This window comes from Neopsephotus bourkii, unplaced genomic scaffold (genome assembly GCF_033783945.1).
Source record: "Neopsephotus bourkii isolate Nb327-2 ecotype Australia unplaced genomic scaffold, CSIRO-AGI_Nbou_v1 NB_107, whole genome shotgun sequence".
NCBI lineage: Eukaryota > Metazoa > Chordata > Aves > Psittaciformes > Psittacidae > Neopsephotus > Neopsephotus bourkii.
The window spans coordinates 4823777-4846621 of NW_026900624.1; the positions used below are offsets into that span (position 1 = coordinate 4823777).

The following is a 22845-nucleotide window of genomic DNA, read 5'->3' on the forward strand; positions in this document are numbered from 1 at the left end:
GGTGAGAGCCCAGTCTGTCTTAGGATTAATATTTGAATTTCCCTGTTCTGCTTTAGATGTTACCACTTGCTAAATATTTGGAAGATTACTTAACTTCTGAGCTCTGTATGCTTTTAGGGAGATGGAGATAAAAGCACTTTTCACAGCTGAAGTTGTAGGACATCATCACTGACACATTGTTGATGAAATTCTCAACAAGCCAGAAAAACATTCTTGCTACTAAATAAAGCAGAGGGATATAGAACTTGCTCTAATTATAAAATTATTAAATATGTGTCTTTTGTCCCATAACATTAGTTGTGTGGATATGGTCGAGACGGGATAGAATTTTATGGTGTTCGGTTGTTCTAGCATATTTTTACAGGACAAAATATAAGAACTTACTAGAAATTTTGTGGATGAACATATGTGAAGCTATTGTCTCCTGTAGTAAAAGTGAAAATTAAGCATAGCTGTGGGCCCCAATATCTGGACCACTAGGATTTCTATGTTAATTTTCAAGCTGTGGCCTAAGTTTATACTATGTGACACTACACATCTCAAAACTGAAGCAAATCCATATGTCTGTGAGCAATTTTCTGCTCAGAATCTGATAAACCTCACAGAATATTTTAGTGTTAATGACCTTGTCATATCATGTAAAATAAAGGAAGCATGGATTAAACCTCACTCCTGAGCTCTCAGGTTTTGAATAACATCCTTTCCTTTTGTGTATGAGCTACTAAGTCTTCACTGGTTTTGGACAGTCTTTAATGATACCTTTGAAATAGCTGTGGACTGAGTCTTAACCATGAAACATGACAGTTCCTCTTGATTAGTTCTAATACAGAGTAATCTAGTGTAAAAGTCAGCAAATACTCTTCAGAGGTATAAGACCTGCTACTGGTGATTGCTAAAGGAACTGAGGAAAGTAACTCTTCACTAGGAACAAATTAGCATTCCCAGTTTAGCCTGAAAACCTTACAAAGATGATGTAGTTGAAAAGAAAGAATATGAGGAAGTCAAAAGTCAAGTGTTTACCTTCATCTCATCATTCATGTGAGAAGTACTAACTACTTTGTCTTCGCTTGGATTTTATCTTGTATTAGTCAACTCAAGCTAATAATTCATCTTCTTATTGCCTGTTGTGCGCCAAGAGAAAGCAGTTAATCCCTCAAGAAAAAGGTAGAATGAAAAGTATTATCGATTCCCATCATATCAGTCAAAAGACTGGGTAGGCTCGTGGAGCTGAGCACCAAACTCCAGACAGTAGTTGTATTTGAAGTGCAGACACTGCCTGCAAAATGTATCAGTCTTGCATAAGGGGAACCAGGATTGCTTTTGTAGTTGGCTTACCTGGTAGTGTAAAAGTAGTAGAAAACAGTGGTGTGAGTAGTGTAGAAAGTATCTGTGATTGTATTCTTGTTCATTCCAGTTGAGCTAAGCCACTCTTTCCCTTCCGCAGGTGCTAACCGGATTGTTTTGGAAGACTCTAATATCTTGCAGCCTGTGGGACTAACTGTATTTGAAAACTGGCTGTATTGGATTGACAGGCAACAGCAGATGATTGAAAAGATTGATATGACTGGTCGAGAAGGACGTACAAAGGTCCAAGCTCGTATTGCACAACTCAGTGACATCCATGCTGTAAAAGAGCTCAACATTCAGGAATACAGTAAGTGCAGTCTCTGTTTGCAAGTGCAAACAGTGTGTGACGCTACACATCTCAAAAGCACGTTGCAAGTGCAAACAGTGCCTGCGGGGCTTGAGGCAAGGAGTGGCTGCAGAAAGATGAGCCTGTTTGGCCTTGTCATTGGGCGACATCAGTACAGATCGAAGGGGCCAGAAGCTGGTATCGTTCTGTGTCTGTACATTGCCAGGGTGCAATTAAGTTTATTTCCTTCAGGCAGTTGGCAATGGACTGGAAATCTATCACAAATCCAGCATCATCTTTTGTTGCTGATGACAACTTTATTGGTAGTCCCATGCCGGCACCTGGCATATGAGTGTCTGTAGGCACACTGGAAACATCTTGTTATCCCTAGTAGAGGATTTTCTGGCATCATGCTAGTGAGTTGATATCAGGTGTTTATTTCCATTTAGACAAGCACAACTCTCAGCACATTTTAGTAGCAGTAGATGTTTCAGTGAACTGCCTGTTTGAAGGAAAAGTGAACAATTTTTATTCGTGACAATTCGCATTGAAAGTAAATGCCAGAAGGTCAATGTTGTGTTGCAGAAAGGAAGCATGTCTTAAGTAACAATTTGTGTTAAACATGGCTGCACTTTAAAAACTTTTCTTTTTACCAGGGTATAGCATTTCCCCCCACACATGCTTGAAACGATGGGAGCTGGATGGTTAAAGCAGTGGAGCTGCTGTCATCCTGGAGGAAATAGGCCTGGTTAATAGACTGTGGTGCATGCCTTGGAGAAATATGTAGAAAAATGTCTGGGGATGTTTAATTAAAGCTTCACTGCAGAATACTACTAGTTGTGTGTGCTATTAATCTCAGTAAATTTGTCAGAAGTTCCAAGAGAAGTGTGTTGTCCTTATTAAACATTAAAATGAAGAGACATATTTATCTAGAGCATGTTAATTTGAGTTTCAGAGACAGCATGGAAGTGACAGAATTCATAAATTAGAAAAGTTTACTTTTTTAATGGTCTTTGATAGAGAAAAGTAAGTATGGAACCCAAGGCACGTTTTTCTATTACTAATGCTACTATTTTTGCTGCAGAGAACTAATTCTACCTCACACAAGAAACAAGAAGTTTAGTGTCGTTTCAGTAGACCCCATGGCATGATTTTTAGTGTTTCAGATGTGCGTTGTAATTACTGGTGTGTCTAAAGGGAAGAAACACAACAAAATACATTTTTCAGAGCTGTTTCTAGTAGTGCTCTCCCCAGGGGTAAGGAAGTAATGCAGGGAGTCCTGTGAACCCAAAGAAATTACTGAGAAGTCATAAAAGAGGTGGGGATTTCTTGTCAGTACCTGTATTTATTTTTCAAACCACAGGACAACATCCTTGTTCTCAAGATAATGGTGGCTGCTCGCACATTTGCATTGTGAAGGGCGATGGCACCACGCGCTGCTCTTGTCCAGTCCACCTTGTTCTGCTGCAGGATGAGCTGTCCTGCGGAGGTAGGTCCTTCCCATGCTCTGTCACTAAGCTCTCAGCTTCTGGGTGTGTGGGGGGTTCCATCTTTAGGGGTGGCTTCTGAGCAGAAAAAAGATGACAGTGCACCAGGTGCTGTTACACATTTTGACATGCTTACCAGTTCATTGTTGAATAAGGGTTTCTGTTCACCCTTCCTATTTAAGACCACTGAATTATTTCAACTGGATTTTTCAGTTGTATGATTTTTACTAGTTCTCTGTTACTTCTTCTTTTCCAAATAGTGGTAGGTTCTCACATTTTGCATATTGCACCATGTCTGTGCCATTTTATTCTTCTCTGCTCTCCTCCTCACTTGCCCTTTGCGTGTCTTTCTGAACTGCAGTCCCAGAAGGGCAGGTTTCCTCTTCCATGGCAATACAGCCACAGTAGCCTATGCCCTGGTGTCTCCAGAGGTGGGGTTGAAATGGGGGACAGGAGAGGCACTTTGGGGTATTCTGTGCCACCATACTGAATGGACTTATTATGCAGTCTTCTCGCCATCAAGGTGATATGTGGTCTCACAATGGAACAAGGGCTAACATAATACAGATATTTTCTCGGAGCAAGTTTAAGACCAGGCCAAAAAGGGAAGGGGAGGGGAAGAGGGGGAAAAAGGAGGATCAAAAAAATGGGGAAAAAAACCGCACTTACTTACTGTATGAGATTAACAGTTACTGTAGTAAATGTTAAATAACAGATAACAACTGTGTTGAGATAGTGGGACTTGACTAGGTGGAGCAGATTTTTATCGTTTTAAAAGAATTTTGACCGAGCAGAGCTGTCAAGGGCCCATAACTAGACACTGAGTCACAGTGCATCCATCTGCAGTGCATTACATCCTTTTAATGTTTTCTATACAATGACAAGAAAGTGAGCCATCAGTTGTGTATACAGTGGTGTTGCAGGAAAGATGGAGTAGAAAAGCGTGTTAACTTTAAATGAAGACTTTTGAGTTGCTAAGAGTGTAAGAGGCTGAAGTGGGAAGGGAAGACAGTTGTTTCGAGTGTACATATTTCTCTGATTCTCTTGTTCTTTGCCTAATGAACCTCCACTGAGGTGAGCCACATGGAGTTCAGGATGTGCACAAATTGGGGGGGTGGGGTGGGGTGGAAGTTACCTTATGACGTGGCACGTTTATCAGCTGCTTGATAAGTGAAAGCGTCTGAGCTCTTCTTGTTCTTACCTGTCCTGATCTACCATTTGTTCACCTGGATTTTTAATTCTTCTTTGTTTGCTTGATTTTTAAAGAACCGCCAACATGCTCCCCTCAGCAGTTCACCTGTTTCACAGGTGAGATTGACTGCATCCCGGTGGCCTGGCGCTGTGATGGTTTCACTGAATGCGAAGACCACAGTGATGAAAAGAACTGCCCAGTGTGTTCAGACACCCAGTTCCAGTGTCAAAGTGGACAGTGCATAGACAGTGCCCTTCGGTGCAATGGAGAAGCAAATTGCCAGGACAACTCGGATGAGAAGAACTGCGAAGGTACAAAGGATCTTTCAAAGTGTGGTGACAATAGAGCTGTCCTGTGGACACTATGATAAATACCAAAGTTATTGCTGGGTAGAATTGGGAAGGACATGAGGTTCTGCTAGTTTTCAAACTGGTCTGTTAATTGGGCCATTATTTCACAGCTCCATACTTCTGTTTCTCCACCTGTGAAACTGAAATAACAGCGACCTCCTGCACAGTGATTTAAACTCTATGAAAAGTGATATTAAAAGTGGTATGGGTTTGAGTTCCAAAAACCCAGTAACTGAATTACAGAGTGAAGCAAATCCTTGTCATAGTTTTTTTGTGTCCCTTGTAAAGGTCTTGGGATTGTTTATTTTATAATATGTGAAGAAAATTAAGTTAAGCTTTTCTGAGTAAATGGGAGTGAGAGACAGGTGAGATTTCTGGAGATCTCTTCTTCCTATAGAGCACAGCAAATGAGAGTATTTACACCATAATTACTGAGGGAATTTCCAGCACAATGAGAATTAAGTTCTCTTAGTTTTGGGAAGGACAGGAATCTGGTGGAATCTGAACTACCCCACCACTCCACAGTGTGAAATATGAGTAAACTCGCCCTCTCCTTACTGCAAAATAGTGAAGAGTTATAGGGACAAGTTGCAAGCTGGAAAAGATGACTCTTCTCTATATATCTTCAGTACATTTTGCTTCTTTAAAGAAACTGTCTAAGAGCCTTTGAATCAAGGCTGATTTTCTTCCCAAAACATGGGCTCCAGCTCAAACAAAAGCATATGGACTGATGCACTTCCTGTGTGATGAAAAGTGATTGTTAGACAGATGAGATGCTGACATTTCAAAATACATTGTGCAGTTAGATTCCCAGTTGCCATCCAGTGATTGGAGTTACCAGACGAGAGGCTTTTTATCACCTTCAGAGTGGCCCTGTTATTCAGAGTATTCAAGTTGATTACAGAAAAGCCTTTACTTTAACTGCTTAATTCAGCTGGAATCAGAAGTAATTTCTGCATTTTATGAGAAACAGGAGGCAAAAATATGTGTAAACAACAGCAGCCACTACCTTGCCTGCAGCACCCTTTTTCCCAGAGTGGTGGTTTATTTTTGAGCATACTGGCAAAGCTCCAGTTTTATCTCCTGTCTTTCATTGCATTTTCAAAACATAATGTCAAGTGAAATATATTGTCTCCTGATCAAGGAGTTTTCTGGTTTACAGGAAGAATACAAGGACATTAATAAACCACATTTATATTTCTTAAACAATTTATCATCATGGTTTGACAGATTGGTTTTTAGTAACTTAATTCTTCTCCCTTATATTACAGTAAATGCTTAGAGTTGGAGATTGTTACAGTAGTTTTGCAACAGCCGTGTCCTGGCATAAGCACGTGTGTTCTCAGTAGCCTTCTGCTTCTGAGTTACTTAGTTAAGGTAGCTTTATTTTGTAGTGACCTTACTACAGTAGTAGTAGGACCCAGGTACCCACTGTGCAATATCCCCAACAGAACACTGAATCACTTTTTGTGCATGGTTGGCATGAGGAGCTTTTTGTGCCACTGGCTACTTTAAGAGTTGAAGCTAGCAGCAGGCTAAGCTCACCTGAGATACTGATTGCATGCTTTGGTATCTTGTTTTCTTAATCTTTTTAAGGAGTAGAAATCTTTGATACTGACTTGTGAGGTTCTCTTTCCAGTGCTTTGTTTAACTGATCAGTTCCGCTGTGCCAGTGGGCAGTGCATCGGGAAAAGCAAGAAATGTGATCACAACCTGGACTGCAGTGACAGCTCAGATGAGCAAGGATGCTGTAAGTGTAAAGCCTGAGACTAGAGACTTGATTGCAGCATCCAAAATTTGTTTCTTACCTACTCTCCGAGTTAGGTTTTATTCTGCCAACCAGACTGAATTAGTTACTCCATAATGAATGCTCCTGTTTATAACTGCTGTCATGCAATTAATGCATAACATGCTGGAATAGGAATAACAAAAAGAACTAGTATTCTGAGGCAGGGCAGGCTGGTAATTTTCCCACTTACCTTTTTACACTTTTAAAAGAAATAAAAGGTTTGTTTTCCTATAAGCTGTTAGTATGCTGAATTGGAGTAGTGTTAATGAAAAATCTAGCAGCATGAGGCTTTCATACATAACTGCTCTGCTCCATGTTTTGCTCATCCAGAGAGTTAATAGCAGGTGGTTTTAGAATCAGAGGAACACTCTGTTTATAGAGTAAGCCTTCTAAAATTTCCTTTATATCTTGAAAAGATGTAATTCTGATCTTGATTTATGGTTTGTAACATGTCATGTCCCCTACCTTGAAATCTCCAGGGCTTTGCAAGAAAACCACTGCCTTTAGAACTGCAACTTGAAAATTCATTTTCACGGTTGGTGCTTTAAAAGAAGTTGTAAATAGGGGCATCTCTTCTTGTGCTAGAGATCTGTGTATCATGATTGACACACACGTAACTTGAAAATGCAAAGCCAGACTTGGGCCCTTAAACTTAAGAAGGAGTAATAGGAGATGTTCTGTTATGCTATCAAGTCATTAGTGACATTATCACAGACATATATAGTTATCTTTATTGCAGTTCATATATCTGCTGGTTTTGTAGCAGATGATGAAAAACTAGCCCACCTAGAGTAAGACTGCAGTTGTCACTGTCCCCCTTCCAGTATGATTAGAAGTGTGTTTACTTATCTCTTTAGACTGTGACAAGCTGGTTAAAATGTGGGTTTGGTGTTCAGGGAGAAGAAAATGTGTTGAGGAAAAGGCTTTCAGTAATGGATAAGATGTAAAACACTGACTGGAACAGGAAAATACTTTAAAGTCTGCTTTTCTTGTCAAATTCGTGAAGCACAGGCAGGGGGTTGTCATTTATTCCCAGAAATATCACTGCTTAGAATTGGTATTGTTGGGAAAGCCACTCATTTTGACTATTGAATAATCATTTCAGACACAGATTCCTCACAAGGATGGGGTGTGTAATGCTGATGCTCAGCTATGTCTGTAACCATCAGTGTGGGTCAGATGTGGAGTATGTTAGGTAGTAAATAGCAGCAAATACAAAATTGATCATTGATGCATCACCTCTGCTGTTCAGCATAAGTGAGTGTTACACAGTTGAGAAAAGGGAGTGCCACTCTGTTACGCTGAGTGATAAACTAGGTGCTTATGTGATGAGGTGCAACATGAAAAATAGTTGTCATTGTCTTTAATGACAAGAGAAAGCATAACTGGAGTCCCCAGCACAGTGCCACCTGGAGTCATGGTTACAGGTCTTGTTCATCAAGTTCAAAGGATAGCCCTGCCTGTCACCAGGAAGCAAGGTAGCGACCTGGTTTATTACCCCCTGCATATGCATGTATTGTATATTTCCTATCATTTGTGATTCAAAAACCTCTCTGCATGTGTGGAGGTCACCATGAGCATAGGTGGATCTTATGGACACTCAGAGTCTTTAAACAGACCTGCCCCAGTGCCTATTTGTTCCTCCCATATATTAATTTGAAAGCTGTTGTCTGCCTGCAGAAGAGAAGGCTTTTATTTTTCCTGTGTTGAAAGATGTCAGTAAAACTGATGTTGGTACATGAAGCTGTTGTATTAACTCACGTGGCCTGTTTTTTGTTTTTGCTTTTAGACACAACGGAGGAGCCCGCACCACAGCCCAATAACACTATAGGCTCCATCATTGGTGTGATCCTTACAGTTTTTGTGGTTGGAGCAATGTACTTCATCTGCCAGAGGGTGCTGTGCCCACGCATGAAGGGAGATGGGGAAACGATGACCAATGATTATGTGGTGCATGGACCAGCTTCTGTACCTCTTGGTTATGTGCCTCACCCAAGCTCTCTGTCAGGGTCTCTTCCTGGTGAGTAAATGGAAACATTTCAGATGTATAACTCCTGGAAGCTGTTGGAAGCCAAGACTGTCGAGGCATGTCACCATCCTTCCTTACAAAAATGAGCTGCTATTCTACCTATGCTAATCACGAGCCTTCAGATACTTAGCAGAGCTACAAGACTGTTTAACAATGTAGTCTTATATCCAAATATGCAGAACTTAGCAATGCTGAGGCCTGTAAGGCTGCAAACGCTGCCCCAGGAGCAGGCTGTCCAGGAATGTGGTGGAATCACCATCCCTGGAAGTGTTCAAAAATCGTGTAGATGAGGCCCTCAGTAATATAGTTTAGTGCTGGTCTTGGCAGTCCTGGGATAACAGTTGCACTTGGTGATCTTAAAGATCTTTTCCAACCTAGGTGATTCTGTGATCAGATAGGTACACATACTGTGGGAGTTCTCTTCTTTGCCACTAAAGCAGCCTATTTTTGGACTATTACATCATCAGCAAAGTGTAATGACAGTGCACGGTGAAGCTACACAGAGTTGTATTTATAGGACTTCAAGCATTATATAATTATTCTCATTAGATTTTTAGACTGGGTTTGTATGCTTGTGAAAATTCTCATAAAGTCTGTAATGATCAGCGCTAACTGTGGTCTCAGCTTATTTCTTTTGATGATGATGTTTCCAACACCAGTCCAAGCACATGAGGATACTAATGTTTGAAAAGTAAGACTGAACTGCAATGTTGCATGTCATTTATATGCATTGCTTCTGTATATGTTGATTCAATATGTATTTGTGGCTTTGGATCCAGCAGGTTCCAGTCAGAACACAGAGGTTCTGTGAGGCTGTTACAGGGTTAAAGTAATACACCAAATTACTTTCTGTGATAACCTGCTTTCATAAAGTATCCTTGGGCAGAATCCTCACCATTACTTCGAGCACAGTGGCATTCCTCTCCATTTCCCGCTTGGACACTCTGCCAGCATGCTTCAGTCCAGTAGCAAAAGCTCACTTAATGGTGTCAGAATGAAAGAACACAAACCCTTTCTTCTAACACATATTCCAGTTGCTCAGTTGAGGTGGTCAGAGTCAGTTTCATGTTTTATTCTGAGGCACAGAAATAGTGCCTGAATGCCCATTCTCTGAAGTCTTTTCCAGCCATTCAAGTAAAAGAAATCTGTTTCTCTAGGTTAGCCCAGTGCCACGCCCTGCAGTTGAGTAGCTGAAACACAAACCCAACACGTAGGGGGTTTGGAACTAGATAATCTTAAGGTCCTTTCCAACACTAACTATTCTATGTTTCTGTTCTTACTCCCTGACAGTCTTCACTCCAGTTGTCCATCAAGGAGCACAGAATTTGCTGTTAATACTGAGATAATTTATTTTGGTTTCAGGAGTTGTGCTTATACTGCTATTATCCTCTAGATCGTTTTTAAGCTTTCTTTTCTGTTTGCTTCAAAGAATTGAATATTGACATCCATATTGACATCTGCCTTTGTTCTTCAGGGATGTCTCGAGGTAAATCTGTGATCAGCTCCCTCAGCATTATGGGAGGGAGCAGTGGGCCACCCTACGACAGGGCCCATGTCACTGGAGCCTCTTCCAGTAGTTCTTCAAGTACCAAAGGCACTTACTTTCCTCCAGTAAGTCATTCTATTATTCATAGACCTTTCATAACTTTCAAGGAAGTGACAGAGTGTTTCTGAGAATAATTAATTGACAGGTGAATGTTTTGTTTAAAATTTCTATCTTAACGAACTCTTTGGAATATGGAGTGAGTGATTTTCAAAGAAAAGGGAGAGGGGAATTGTCTTTTTCCAAAACAGGATAGGAATTTTCTTTTAATTTTAAAAAGTTGAGAGATCAGTGCCTGAATAAGATACTAGACTGAATGTCAAGGGAGATTAAAAATCCTTATAAAAGTTGAGCATCTCTGGCAGAGTGATCTCCTTTCATTATACTCTGCCATGTGCCTCTGGAGGTAAAACTGGCTGATTCTGTATAGACCTTTCAAGGAATTAAAATGAAGTTTTGTGTCACATGTCTTGCAAGTGACAGCTAAATGAACAAGTGTCTTGCAACTCCATAGCATTCCTTCAGTCGCAAATGGGTAGTGTGCTGCACTAGATGCTATATAGAAATTGGTACCAGCCCTAGAGGGCTCCTTGTCTCTTTACTTCTAGAATCTGTGGTTGTTGTTTTAGATAGTTTTATATGAAGTTCCCAAGCAACTGTCGAGTGTTAGGGTTACGTGCTTGGTCAGTGCAAGCTGAAAACTGTGTTTCAGTTCCGAAAATCAACCCATCATGTTACATCTTTATATTAATCACAGTACCGTTTGGGCAGTAAGAGCATGTCTGCATAGGGAAAAAATACTTGTCTCAGACAGCACACTGCAGGTACTGTAAACAGCATAATACTTGGGGACTACAGCTAGCCAGAGCAGACATCTGCCGGTTTGCCTAGGGCAGTGGTATCCCTAGTGACAATATAGCATTGAACAGCTAGATTCAAGTTTACTTTTTAGCACTAGGTATGTCAAAATAGCAACAGTACTCAGCTTTTTTTGAGAAGAGCTTAATAATAGCTTCTGTGGGAATGGTAACAAGCAGCATCTCCAGTGTCTGTTAAAGAACTGGGAATTAAACAGAAGAAAAAAACCTGTTTGTTGGGAGGGCCTGTGCATGCAGTTCTTAACTTCAGGTTCCTACTAAACAGCACTAAAAAGAAAATTTATAAACTGATATTTTCTTGTCTCCTTCATATTTATTTTTTTAACTGTGGCTTTTTTTTCTTTTCTTCCCCCTTAGATTTTGAATCCACCACCATCACCAGCTACTGAACGTTCACATTATACCATGGAATTCGGGTATTCTTCAAACAGCCCATCCACTCACAGATCCTACAGGTAATTACTAGTACAATAGCATCCTTCAGGATAAAAGCAGTTAGTAGAGAAAATGCAGAAGAAAGGCAGCCTCTGCTCCAGAAGAATTGCAATCAAAAGCCCTAATTCTGCAGGCACTAAAACAGGTGCTCAAATGGGTTCACACGTATTGCCTTCACTGAAGCATGGAAGTGCAGAGGTAAATCTTGCAGGAGGTGGGTTAGTGGTACACCTCTTGGGTGTATTGCTTTAGGGGGAATGACAATGCTCATAACAAAATTAGCTAAATGCCAAAAGAAACCTGGTACCGTGGTAACTTTGAGCCAGAAATACTCACCTTGGAGTTAGCCCCACCATTTTTTATAACCTTCTGTTATAAATGATTTCTCACAGAATTATCAGAAATGATAGACAAACACCACGTGGAGGAAAGGTAGCAATAGGTAGGCTAGTTAGTCAGAAGTAACAGTATTATGGCCTAGGTAAAGCACAGAAGTTCTACTTTGACACTTAAGGGTTACTGTCTGAAAAAGGTTGCTAACCTTTTGCTTATTTTATGTGACATGTATGTATGGGCATGCAAGCTTTATCTCTGTTGACTTGAATGTATCTTTCTTACCATCCCTGTGAGATGCTAGAGTGCATTATCATTTTGTAACTAATTACTAGAAATAAAGAAAGAGACACCTACTACCCAAGGGTGTAAAGGTTCTCCTCCCAAACCACTAGAAGATCTAGTCAATAAGAGAGCACTCCATTTGTCTATTGAAAGAAATGCCTCCCTAACATAGAGCCTTTGGGGGCTTTTGGATAATGAGGTCTCTGGGGCTGATAAGACATCTCTTCTCCATTAGCAGAAAGTATAGCCTCTGTTGTGCAGAAGGTCAGACCAGATGTTTATAATGATCCCTTGCAGCCATATGAAAAATCTTTTAAAATGATGAGTAATTTTCTAATGAAAGAAACCCAAATTTTGGCACCAGCATGAAATCATACTCATTGCTGGTTAGCTAATAGGACTTCTTGTATTATAAATGGAATTTGGGATGTAGAATAGGGTTGAATGTTTTCTGAATGCTTCCCTACCCAAAAATAAACTCTGGCCTTTCTGCTTCTGCTCTTCCCATCTTTCCTGACATTCTGACTTGAATATAAAGGAGCTGCATGCCCACCCACCCCTGACAACTGACTGTAATATTGGTAGTTGTAGCTGCCAAGCACTCCTTTTTCTAGTTTGTTTTATTTAAACTATCTTGGGCTTAATTTAAAGAATATTTTGTGGTAGCAGCCTTTGGGAATTCCATCCCAGGCAAGTGTTCTCCTGACTGCTGTGAATGTGCCAGGCAATTTTAAGTGTCCCTGTCTGGGTTTGGAAGTATCATAAATTGCATAATGGAAACAGGCTATCTTGTCCATATAATTGGAACACAGTTATTTCACATACACACCTCTATGCCCTTCCTGCCCCACTGTCTTAGGAGCAACTTCTTCTACTTAAAGTGAGTCCTTAGGGAGCCTGTTGTCCACAGATAATTGGTAATTATCATCCCTTTCACTGGTTCCTGTAGTTCGACTGACGCTGTAGTGCAAAGGTGGGCCTTCTGCAGGGGAGTTAAGTGTAAGAGGGAGAGAAGAACGTGATGCTGTGTATCTGCTGCAGAGGTTGACCCACTCTGTTTCCACCTTGGCTTATCCACGCTTGCTTGCTCAGGAGTGCATTGCTGGAAATGCCCTGTCTTTCTGTATGCTGACTCTTCTCCCATGCATCTCCCCACTGCAGCTACAGGCCTTACAGCTACCGTCACTTTGCACCTCCCACCACGCCCTGCAGCACGGATGTCTGTGACAGTGACTATGCCCCCAGCCGAAGGGTCACAGCAGCGACGGCCAAGGGCTATACCAGTGACTTGAACTATGACTCGGAGCCTGTCCCCCCGCCACCCACCCCACGCAGCCAGTACCTGTCGGCGGAGGAGAACTACGAGAGCTGCCCACCTTCCCCGTACACGGAGCGGAGCTACTCCCACCACCTCTACCCGCCACCGCCGTCCCCATGCACGGACTCCTCATGAGGGGGAGCCCCCCCACCCCATCATCTGCCTCCGCTGTGAAAGTGTAAATACAAAGTGTTCTACTGGGGAGGGGGGAGGGAGCTCTCGGCGAAGGATGAGGTAGGACAGTGTACAGTTAAATGTTATTAAATGGGGTGGAGGAATACTGAAGATATTTGTACAGAAGAATAAGAAAAAAAAAGGATATTTATATATTTTCTTAAACAGCAACTGCTGCTTGTGCCATAAGAAGAAAAATTTTTGTATAAAAGAACCCAGACATTTGTACAAAAAGGTTTTATTTTTGCAAGTGGAACATAAAAACATGCCTTAATCCAGTGAAGTGACTGAGCACATAAGGAAATGGAAGGACCGGGATGTGTTTCTTGTCCAGCGAGGTGATATGTGGGGTTTGTCAATACCAAAAATGTTTAAATTAATTAAGAATAAAAATGTCCGTCTCAGAGCAGCATACCATAGATACTTGGAAGTAGCCAAATAACCTCTATGTTAACTGCAGAGGGCCAGCAACTAAAGTTAAACTTGAAAACGCAGTCAGGACAGATATTAACCTTACACAAAGGGCTTTGTTTTCTACAGGAATACAGCAGTCGTAGCAGTGAATCCACAAAAAGAGTCACGTGCTTTTTTAAATGAATACACCTCTGTTTTTCTGTAATGCATTTACCAAACTAGAGCATTTAGAGCTCTCTCCTTGCTTCTGGAATTTCGATGAGTTTTTTGTTGGGTATATTTTAAAGTTCGCTTTTTTTCCCTCCTGTTGAGCTTTTCCCATCTTTTCTGCATCCTTTCCTCCTGCCTATGTCACTTTAAATCATGATATCCTTATTTCAAGTACTGCTAGAACTGGGCTGCTGTAAGTTCTGGTTTTTATCCTGATTAGCCTTGTCATGCAGAGAGTATCATGCTATACATGATCTTCTTCACTTTGCCAACACGGTGGGATTCTGCTTTGTACCAGGTCAGTACGATTTTCACGTAATTGACAAGGGTAATATGCATATACCTGAATGATTTTTAGTCCTTTAAAAAAAGAAAACCTTATTTTGACCTAGTGCCCACAAAATGTCAAATATTTTTATACCACATATAATATAGACAGCATATTTATAAACTATAAATTTAACCATGGATTGTTAGTGTTACTGTAAATGAATAATATATCCTTGCAGTACTTTCAGTGTATATTGATATCACAGTATACAAATCATATATATAAATATATATATATATTATTTTTTCCTAGTAAGGAAGCATTTAACTTTCAGTGGAGCAACTGTCCATAAAAAAAATAGATGTTTTGATCATTGGAAGGGGTTCCCGTGCTGTATTAACTGCTCATGATTTCTTTGTGTTAGGTAAAGCCAGTTTTTCTCAGTATGATTTTGACATACCTCCTGTTTGCATGGTGTGAGTTTAATACTTTAGTATTAACCGCTGTGAATGTCAAATTTTAAGATACTCTTAACCAAACCATTTTATATTCGCATCTCTATTTTTGTATATTATCATATTTAGCCCCTTCTCCCGTCAGCCTCACCATGGTAATTTTGACAGGGAGAGTATATAATCAAGTGAAAACATTATTTGTGTAGGTTGAGGGGGCAACCTAGGATATTATTAACTCCTCTTTGACTCCAGCGCAGTGTTTTCAATTTGCTTTGACTGTAGCGGAGCTCACAGTATACCTGATCTTAGATGGCATTTTGCATTTGCACCTTCTGTTGACATCAAATCTACTGAAGGTGCTCGGTGCCTTCAAAGACTAGCCCTCTTGAATCTTCTCTTTCAAGACAAAGGTACTGAGGAGCTTCTGCCTCCCAGCCTTTGGGCTGCAAGGGTTTAACAACTCCTCAGAGGTGCCATTTGGGCTTTATTGTTCTCTGTTGCTTGTTTCCCAGCCAGGTTCAACTAAAAGAGAAATAATCTGAATTGTGACATAGGCTTTAATTCACGCTGTGGACAGAATTAGTGACAAGTGATTCTTGCTGCCGCTCATGTGGACTACTGGAGTCTCACTTGGTTTCAGCTCCAAGGAAAACCATGGTATTGGGATTCCAGCGGTAGTAAAGGGGTCTTCCTAGTAGTCCAAGATACCTGAGGAAACTTTAAAAAGCCTTGGTGGTCTCCAGGCTATTACAGTTGATCTCTGGATCTGGCATACTAAGTGTTTTTTTTTGCCCAGCTTCATTCTAGGTATCTAGGAAACATGGTAGCTGTTCATCTGGCTTTTCCTTGCTGGTGAAGAAGCTTGTTTGTGTTCTCCAGCAGGGTGGATGTTGAGGAGGGTATTGTGAACCATAAGGGAACTCGAAACCATTTATATGAAGGGGGGAGGAGGGCGGGAGTGTCGGGGCGGGGGGTGTCGAGGCTGGCACGCTGATGAGAATTAGAAACTTCTCTGTTGTTTACATTTTTTCATGTGCAGCATTCCGTGTGGGGTTCACATGTGGAAACTTGCACTAATGAACTCAGAAGAATATTGCATTGTTGTATCTCAGTCCAAGTGCTTGTACTGCGATGGCAATGGTCTCTTCTTGCAAAATACTTATTTTCAGTGTGCCAATTTCTGTTTGAAAAACTCTAAGGTGGTTGAGCTTAAGGAGTGGTATCCTCTTCCTGGTAAGGGTGAGATGCCTCACTGAGGCTTTGTCTTGGAGGGGACTTCTTGCAGGTAGATTTGTGTTATTTGCAGTGAGGGTTCTTTAGAAGATAAAAGTTCTCAGCATATGGATCATGCTGCCTGCCTTCTGTGCTGCTAGTTTACAGCCATACATAGCTGAAGTCAAATGGGGTGGACATATAATTCAATGTAGGATTTGATCTAGTCTTTTTGATACATATGTTTTGGTTTATGCATCAGGTATCTTGAGTGATTTGCCTCTGGGAGGTTCACGTGAAGAGAGGGAAGGTGGGCAGGCTGTGTTTTTCCACTGAAGATGACCAGCATAGAGAGCAGGCTGTTTCTCATCTGGACTAACCAAAGAATTTATTTAGTGGGAAGCAGCGATCTGCCTTTGCAAGTACATGTGTTTTCCCAGTAAATCAAGGGTAAAATGTTTTTAAAGTTGATGATCTGTGAAGTTCCTCTTGGGTGGATCTCCAAATTACAAAAGCGTTGATGCAACTAGTGTGCATACCTGACATGCTCCCGGTGGATAAACTACAGGCTGATTGAACATGGGACTAAGCAATTCCTCTCTGTTCTGCTCCACCACTGAGCCAGTTGTGATTCATACTTTCTCCTTCCCTCAGTGGGGATCATGCTTCCCAAACTGACCAAGGTCTTAGGAGTTTGGATAATGCACATACTCAGTTCAGGGAGATGGCTAAAGTGGCTTTGTAGCATTAGCATGGAAGTGGTCTCACTGGTGTCAGTGAAACTGTTCATTGTCTTTTAAGCTAAGCACAAATGTCTTTATCTCACAGCATCAGGTACGTACACAGTAAGGCATTAGCACAAGTACTCGTTATGCACTTTTTCCTCTATGTAGACATCTGAGGAGTGTTCCTAGCTGTCTGTCTAGTAATGGAAATAACTGGCATGTTCAATCAGGAATGGAACACTCCTTTATATTTTTCTCAAGAAAGGAAGCAGAAGGGACGTTACAGCATAGTTTTTTGAGAACTGATCTTTTCAGGTTCAACAGAAGCCTAGCCTTTTAAATGGCAACATTAATGAGACTTAGTCTTCTGTTTTAAAATCATACCTGCCATGTTATACTGCATACGTTTCATACCTTCCTCATTTCTCTGCTGCTTTTGGATACCAAGATATTTATTGGAGAAGAACGTCAATATGATAAATGGAATGTGCACGTAGAACTTGCATTTGAGTAACTGTTACCGTGAATATAAATTCATGCAACCTGTGCATGTACGTTAAATGAAATATTTACAGTAATGCAAATGAGCCAGTTGATATCAAAGGATTCATTTTGCTGTGAGTTGTAACTTTCAGTATTGTAAATTCCAGATTACTGCCATGACATTTTTCCCCACCATGTGCATGTAGAAGTGCATGTATGCATGTATTCTTATCTTTGATAATGTGAATTTACCCAAAGCTAATATTTTTCTCTCTCATGCATACACATTCACACCCCACCACTGTCAGGTTGAGCTCTCTGCACCCAAGCAGCTTGACATGACAGGTTCTGCAATCCACTGCAAGTGAGCGGTGCATGCAGAAAATCCCTGTTTATTGCACTAATGGACTTTGGTGGTGTTCAGCTGCGCATTCTGTATTACTGCCCCTTCTCTAAAGATGGCTTGATGGGTGAGTCTTAAACACAAATTCATTTGTTTTGCTTTAAAGCAATTATGTCTGTGCTGAGATGAAGAAAAGGCCACTCTCTTGAATATCGAGTATTTCCATTCCTTATTGCTTGGCAAATCTCCTTCAGTTAATTGATTAGCACCATTCTGGGGGAAGCTGCTTGAACTACAGAACTCTCTGATCACTTATGCTGTTGACTCCCACTGACTTCTTCAAGTTATCTCTTCAGAAGTAACCAATCGCTTCTGTTCCTGCCATTTTTGTCGTGAGCATGTTTGTTGCACAGTATTGTTATGGACAGTTTGAACATATACTGTGCGTGTAACAGGTAACTTATTATTTCTACAACAAAAAAATAGCTGGCTCACTGGGTGCAAAAACAATTTGAACAGTGTTATTCAGAAATCGCTTTCTTAGCAGTTAGGGTTATTGCTTGGAAATTAACTTTTAAAATATGGTGACAGAAGCATCTTGAGAAAAGTTAGGAATGATCGAATAGCTCGAAAATGGCCGCAAGACACTCCATTTCTTTCTAAACGAGGTCAAATAAAATGCAGTAGTGATCCAAAATGGGCAGTGGCTTTCCATCTTTAAAAAGGGCAGCTCGGTGGATGATACCAGTGTGGCACATAGAGGGACGGGGTGATCCATTGAAGAACTGTGCACGGTGGGTAAGTGAACTGTCCATAGTCCATTCAGGCCAGAGATTGTCTTAGTAGCAGGCAGCATGATTGTTACCATAAAGCTGTTAGAGAGCAGTTTTGTTCCCCTCTGTTAAATGAACAAGGAGCAGCTTTGAAGTCCTGATTAAAATGGCTGTAGCCTTAAGCCAGGCAGTTAACAGTCAGCCAGGGGAAATGAAAGTGTCTTTTTGTGAGGAGGATACCACCAGGCTTAAGCTGAACTAGCCTTGTTTGCAAGTGAAGGATCTGGTGCTGCTTTCAGATTTTTAATCTTGTGTTTTGTTTTGTTTGTTCTTTTTTGTAAGCTTTAATCACTGTTTGTCGTTGTCTTAAAGCCAGCTGGTGTCTCTTGTTCATCAACTTTGGTACGATGGTGCTTTGCAAGGATGTATTTATATTATAATGGCCAACATTTGGTCAGCCCTGTTCACTCATTCACTAACTTTTTTTTTTTGTAAAATAAAGTGCTTTACTTGTGAGGTGTATATAAACCTTGTACAAAAATCCTTTCCAATTATTGCTATAAACTGAGTTGTAACAAATGAAATGTTGATTTTTATAATAAAACTAAGAGCGAAAAAGGAGAGGTACTCTTCATTTTGTTTCAGCATCTGGAGGGCAGGTAATTAAAGGTAAAAGTCCGTATGTGTCTTAGCACATTCTGGCTTTTATGGAGAGCACAGTTTTCTGATGCTGTAGGCAGGCTCTGCAAACACTGATGCATTTGCCTGAAACACATTATTGACATCCAGCAGTTCTGTTGATTTCTGTTCTGCAATGCAACTGGATACACTTTAAAGCTGAAAGTCTCCATGATTGTGCAGTTAGATCAGTTTACAGGGTAAAACAAACCAGACAATTTTGCCAAATAGAACCTGATCAGAGTGGGATGCCTGGTGGTTGTTTTGGAGGCTGCTGATCTTCCAATCTGTATAAAAATGTTTGGAAAGAGAGACGTTTTTAACTTTAAAAGTTAAATTCCCCCACCTCCCACCTGCCCCCATTCTGTTGCTGTAACAAGAAATTGGATAGGAAGCAGTTCTGAGATAAGCTCAGCCCAGGAATTCCCACTCCACCTGCATCCAATGGCTGTGGGGAAAAAGCCTTTTAGAGTGTCTGTGCAGTTATATAAGGTAAGTTTGTATGTAAGTTGGTATAAGAAGTTCCTGTAAGTTGTATAAGAAGTTTGTGTATAGCATTCATGTGGTTTTGGATTCCCTGAATCTTGGTCTTTTCCAGATAGAGCTGTTAAGCATCAGGGTGCATCTCAAAATGCAGTTCTTCAAAGTCCGAACCAACGAGGCCATTTGGACCAACACCACAAAGAGCAACATCACCCTATCAATGAGCCACGTGAGTTAAATCGTGGAAAAAAACAATACTCTTCAGAGGGAGAGTGTACCTCAGGAAAACCGACGGATCAGCTGCAGCTCCACCATGTGGATCATTTCTGATCTCTTCTCCCAAGTAACCAGTGGAAGGGCAAGAGGAAATGGTCTCAAGCTGCACAAATTGGGGTTTAGAATAGGAAACATTTCTTCACCGAGAGGGTGCTCAGGCATTGGAACAGGCTGCCCAGGGCAATGGTGGAGTCACCGTCCCTGGCAGTGTTCACAAACTGTGTAGATGAGGCCCTCAGTGACATGGGTTAGTGGTGGCCTTGGCAGTGCTGGGGTGACGGCTGGAGTTGATCTTAAAGGTCCTTTCCAACCCAGCTGATTGCATGGTGCTGTGTGTCATATCTGTGCCAGTTACCATAGATGATGACACCGTCTCCAAAGATGGTAGAGCTGCTGAAATTGTAGTAAGGAACACTGGAGTATTTTCCATTGTTTAAACACTCCCTGCCTGTCTGAGCAAAGACCACTTGGAAGTCTGAAAAGTATTGATTTCCTCTGCACGATTCTGTGTTTTCCTTGCACCCATGCACACGAGCAGAGGTCACTGCCGCTCCTGCCACAGTTTTATACTAGAGGTGGGGTAACACACTGCAGCTTTGTTTTGATAATGGGAAGAACCCTTCATTAAGAGCATAAACCTGAGATTTCTGTGGGGTTTTTTTAATCCATCAGTATTGGCAGCACTTCCCTTAGAATGTGAGAATGTGAAAGCACAGGCTTGTTCCTGGAGGGGAACTGCTGAACGTGTTTAACCTGTTTTCATGGCAAAGATCTTGTAACTGAGAAACCTCTGCATGGGAATTGAGGCATGTTTGGCAAAACTGCCTACTGAAAAGCAGGCACCTGACGATGGAGTTTTCCCTTGCATCAAACCTGCTGTGTGTAGCACCTATTCCTGCATCCCTTTTTCCAGTGTATTGGGTTGGGAACACAAGATGCATGTTGCTGGGCTTAGTGACTTTTTAAACAGTAAAACAATAACAGCAACAGTCATTTGTCCTGTAGAAACTGCACGTCTGGGTAAATAAGCTTTACCTTGCTCTTGGTCATGACGACCTATGGTTGCAGCTAAATGCAACGCCATGTTTATAAGGAAGATGGAGAGCTGATGGTCCTCCCCTGTTTTCACCATCTGTTGCATAAAGGAGCTGCTTAGTAGGACAGGTCTGATGCATGCATTACCTGGCTTGGTGTGGCACAGCAGTGATCTTACCGCAGCCCTGCATTCACAGCAGGATACCTTTTCCATGACTTTAGGAGGAATGCTCTGCAGAAACAGTAAGTTTGCTTCTCTGAGGACACATAAAGGGTATTGTCTGGGTCTGAGGAGATGGAAGATTTCATGTGGCAAGCACTTTCTATTTGTTGGCCCTTTCTGCTTGCCGAGAAACCAATAGACACCTTAACCTGCAGAGCACTTGGCTAGATAGGAATGGCTGAGTGACCCACCACCGAGCTCCCTTGCATCACCATGAGCAACATGTTTCAAACTACTGGAGATCCCTGCCAGTGGTCTGCTGAAGAGAGGCCTGCAGGCAGGTCTGATGGCTGTTGGGGTGCCAGGAGCCTCTGGTGAAGCATCCAGCTCTCCCAGGAGGACAGCCCAGAAGCCTCCACATGCAGCTTGGGTGCTGTGAGAGCTGCTCCCTGTTCCCCAGGCCAGTTGCCTGTGCAGAGAAAGAGTAGTAGGAAAATGCTGTGCATCAGAGATGGGCTGAGAGCACTGATAGGGCTGCAAGAATTGTGTGGGAAGACGAGGTGTGGTGAGAGTGTAGTGTTTGTGCTTTGGGCTCCTCATTCCTCTTCAAAGTTGTTTATGGAGGGGAATTAGGAAAGTAGAGCATAAAAAAAAGATGCATAACGGATGCAGGCATGTGGTAGGAAGGGTCCTGGAAATGTGTGGCAAGAAGAAAGGATGTTACAGGTGTCTCTCTGAAGTTGCTCAGGAACACAGCAATTGCTCTTCAGCATTGCCCTAAGAACGACGTGTGTGACTGGCTGGCAGGGGACCCCAGGAGGAATAACCTGGCAAGGGTAGAGAAGAGGAATAGGTTGGGCAATTCAGGACAGAGAGACGAAGGAGTTGGAAAAGAGGGGATTCCTGTGTTCCTGCACCATGTCTGTGTTAGGAATGAAATAATCATTAAGGGGCCTGACTCTTGTAGGGGCAGACAAGATCAGTTCAGGAGGAAGCAGAGGACACAAGCGTAAGAGAGCCCTTTCCTGCCATCCCACCTACACCCCCATTACTCTGACAGGGAGGAGAGAATGAATTTGGGAGAACAGGCTACGTAAACACTCCCCCATGCCCCATCCCAAAGTATGGGATGAGTGGGGATGAAGGAGCATGCTGAAGTAGCTGAGAGCATTCCCTTGCATTCATACCCATAGGAAAAAAAGGTGGGAATCAAGAAGTGAAGGGGGAGTCAGCGGCTGCATGGCAGAGGGTGGCAGATGAAGATGCCAGGGCTGACCAGGTCTGGCACTGGACAAGGCCTTGCGGAAGCTGTGGCTGTTTGCTGATGTGATCTTGGAGACGAGCTCAGTCTCTCCCTGCCTCCATTGGATCTGTCAAATGGGAAAAGACACCACCCCTGGAACAACAGGGTTGTTCTGAAATGAAGCTGGAGAAACCCCCGTGCTGCTGGTTCCCTTGTCTTGCCTGGCAAAGGGACTGGCAGGCAGGGGAGCAGGGACAGGCAGTGCCTCACAGCTGAGAGCTGGTGACAGTGGCGTGGTGAGACGGGCTGCGTTCTGCTCAGGCCTCCCTTGATGCGGCTCACAAGAAAGCAGACACACCTCTTCTGGCCCCAGGAGTGGAGCGGTGGTGCCGAAACCAGCACTGTGGCTTGATGGGGCAGAAAACATGGCTGCACGAGGCACCCGGTGAGACCAGAAGTGGTTCCTGGTGGGGTGACCCCCCTCTCCTGCACTGCCCTCACTGAGGTTTTCAGCAGTGAGGCACTATCGCGCCACCAAGAGTTACCAGTGTCCAGGTTTGGGGCCAGCTGGAGGAGGCAGTGATGGGGACAACACATCAGGAATCAGCTGAGACCCCCAGTATGCCCTGAGCCCT

At 42.2% G+C, this 22845-nt stretch overlaps 1 protein-coding gene across 2 annotated transcripts in view; it reads left to right on the forward strand.

Annotated features, from left to right (window-relative positions):
- The window catches only part of LRP6 (LDL receptor related protein 6), a 127602-nt gene extending 108651 nt beyond the window's left edge, over positions 1-18951 (forward strand). The window contains exons 16-23 of one of the 2 annotated variants that reach the window (XM_061358490.1): positions 1445-1654; positions 2997-3122; positions 4387-4623; positions 6302-6412; positions 8241-8471; positions 9955-10091; positions 11259-11356; positions 13116-18951. In XM_061358490.1, the coding sequence (XP_061214474.1) occupies positions 1445-1654; positions 2997-3122; positions 4387-4623; positions 6302-6412; positions 8241-8471; positions 9955-10091; positions 11259-11356; positions 13116-13407 (1442 nt within the window). In that variant the 3' untranslated portion in view covers positions 13408-18951. The remainder of the gene's footprint in view (positions 1-1444; positions 1655-2996; positions 3123-4386; positions 4624-6301; positions 6413-8240; positions 8472-9954; positions 10092-11258; positions 11357-13115) is intronic. The other variant, XM_061358499.1, reaches the window with a different exon arrangement.
- The last annotated feature ends 3894 nt before the right edge of the window (positions 18952-22845 follow it).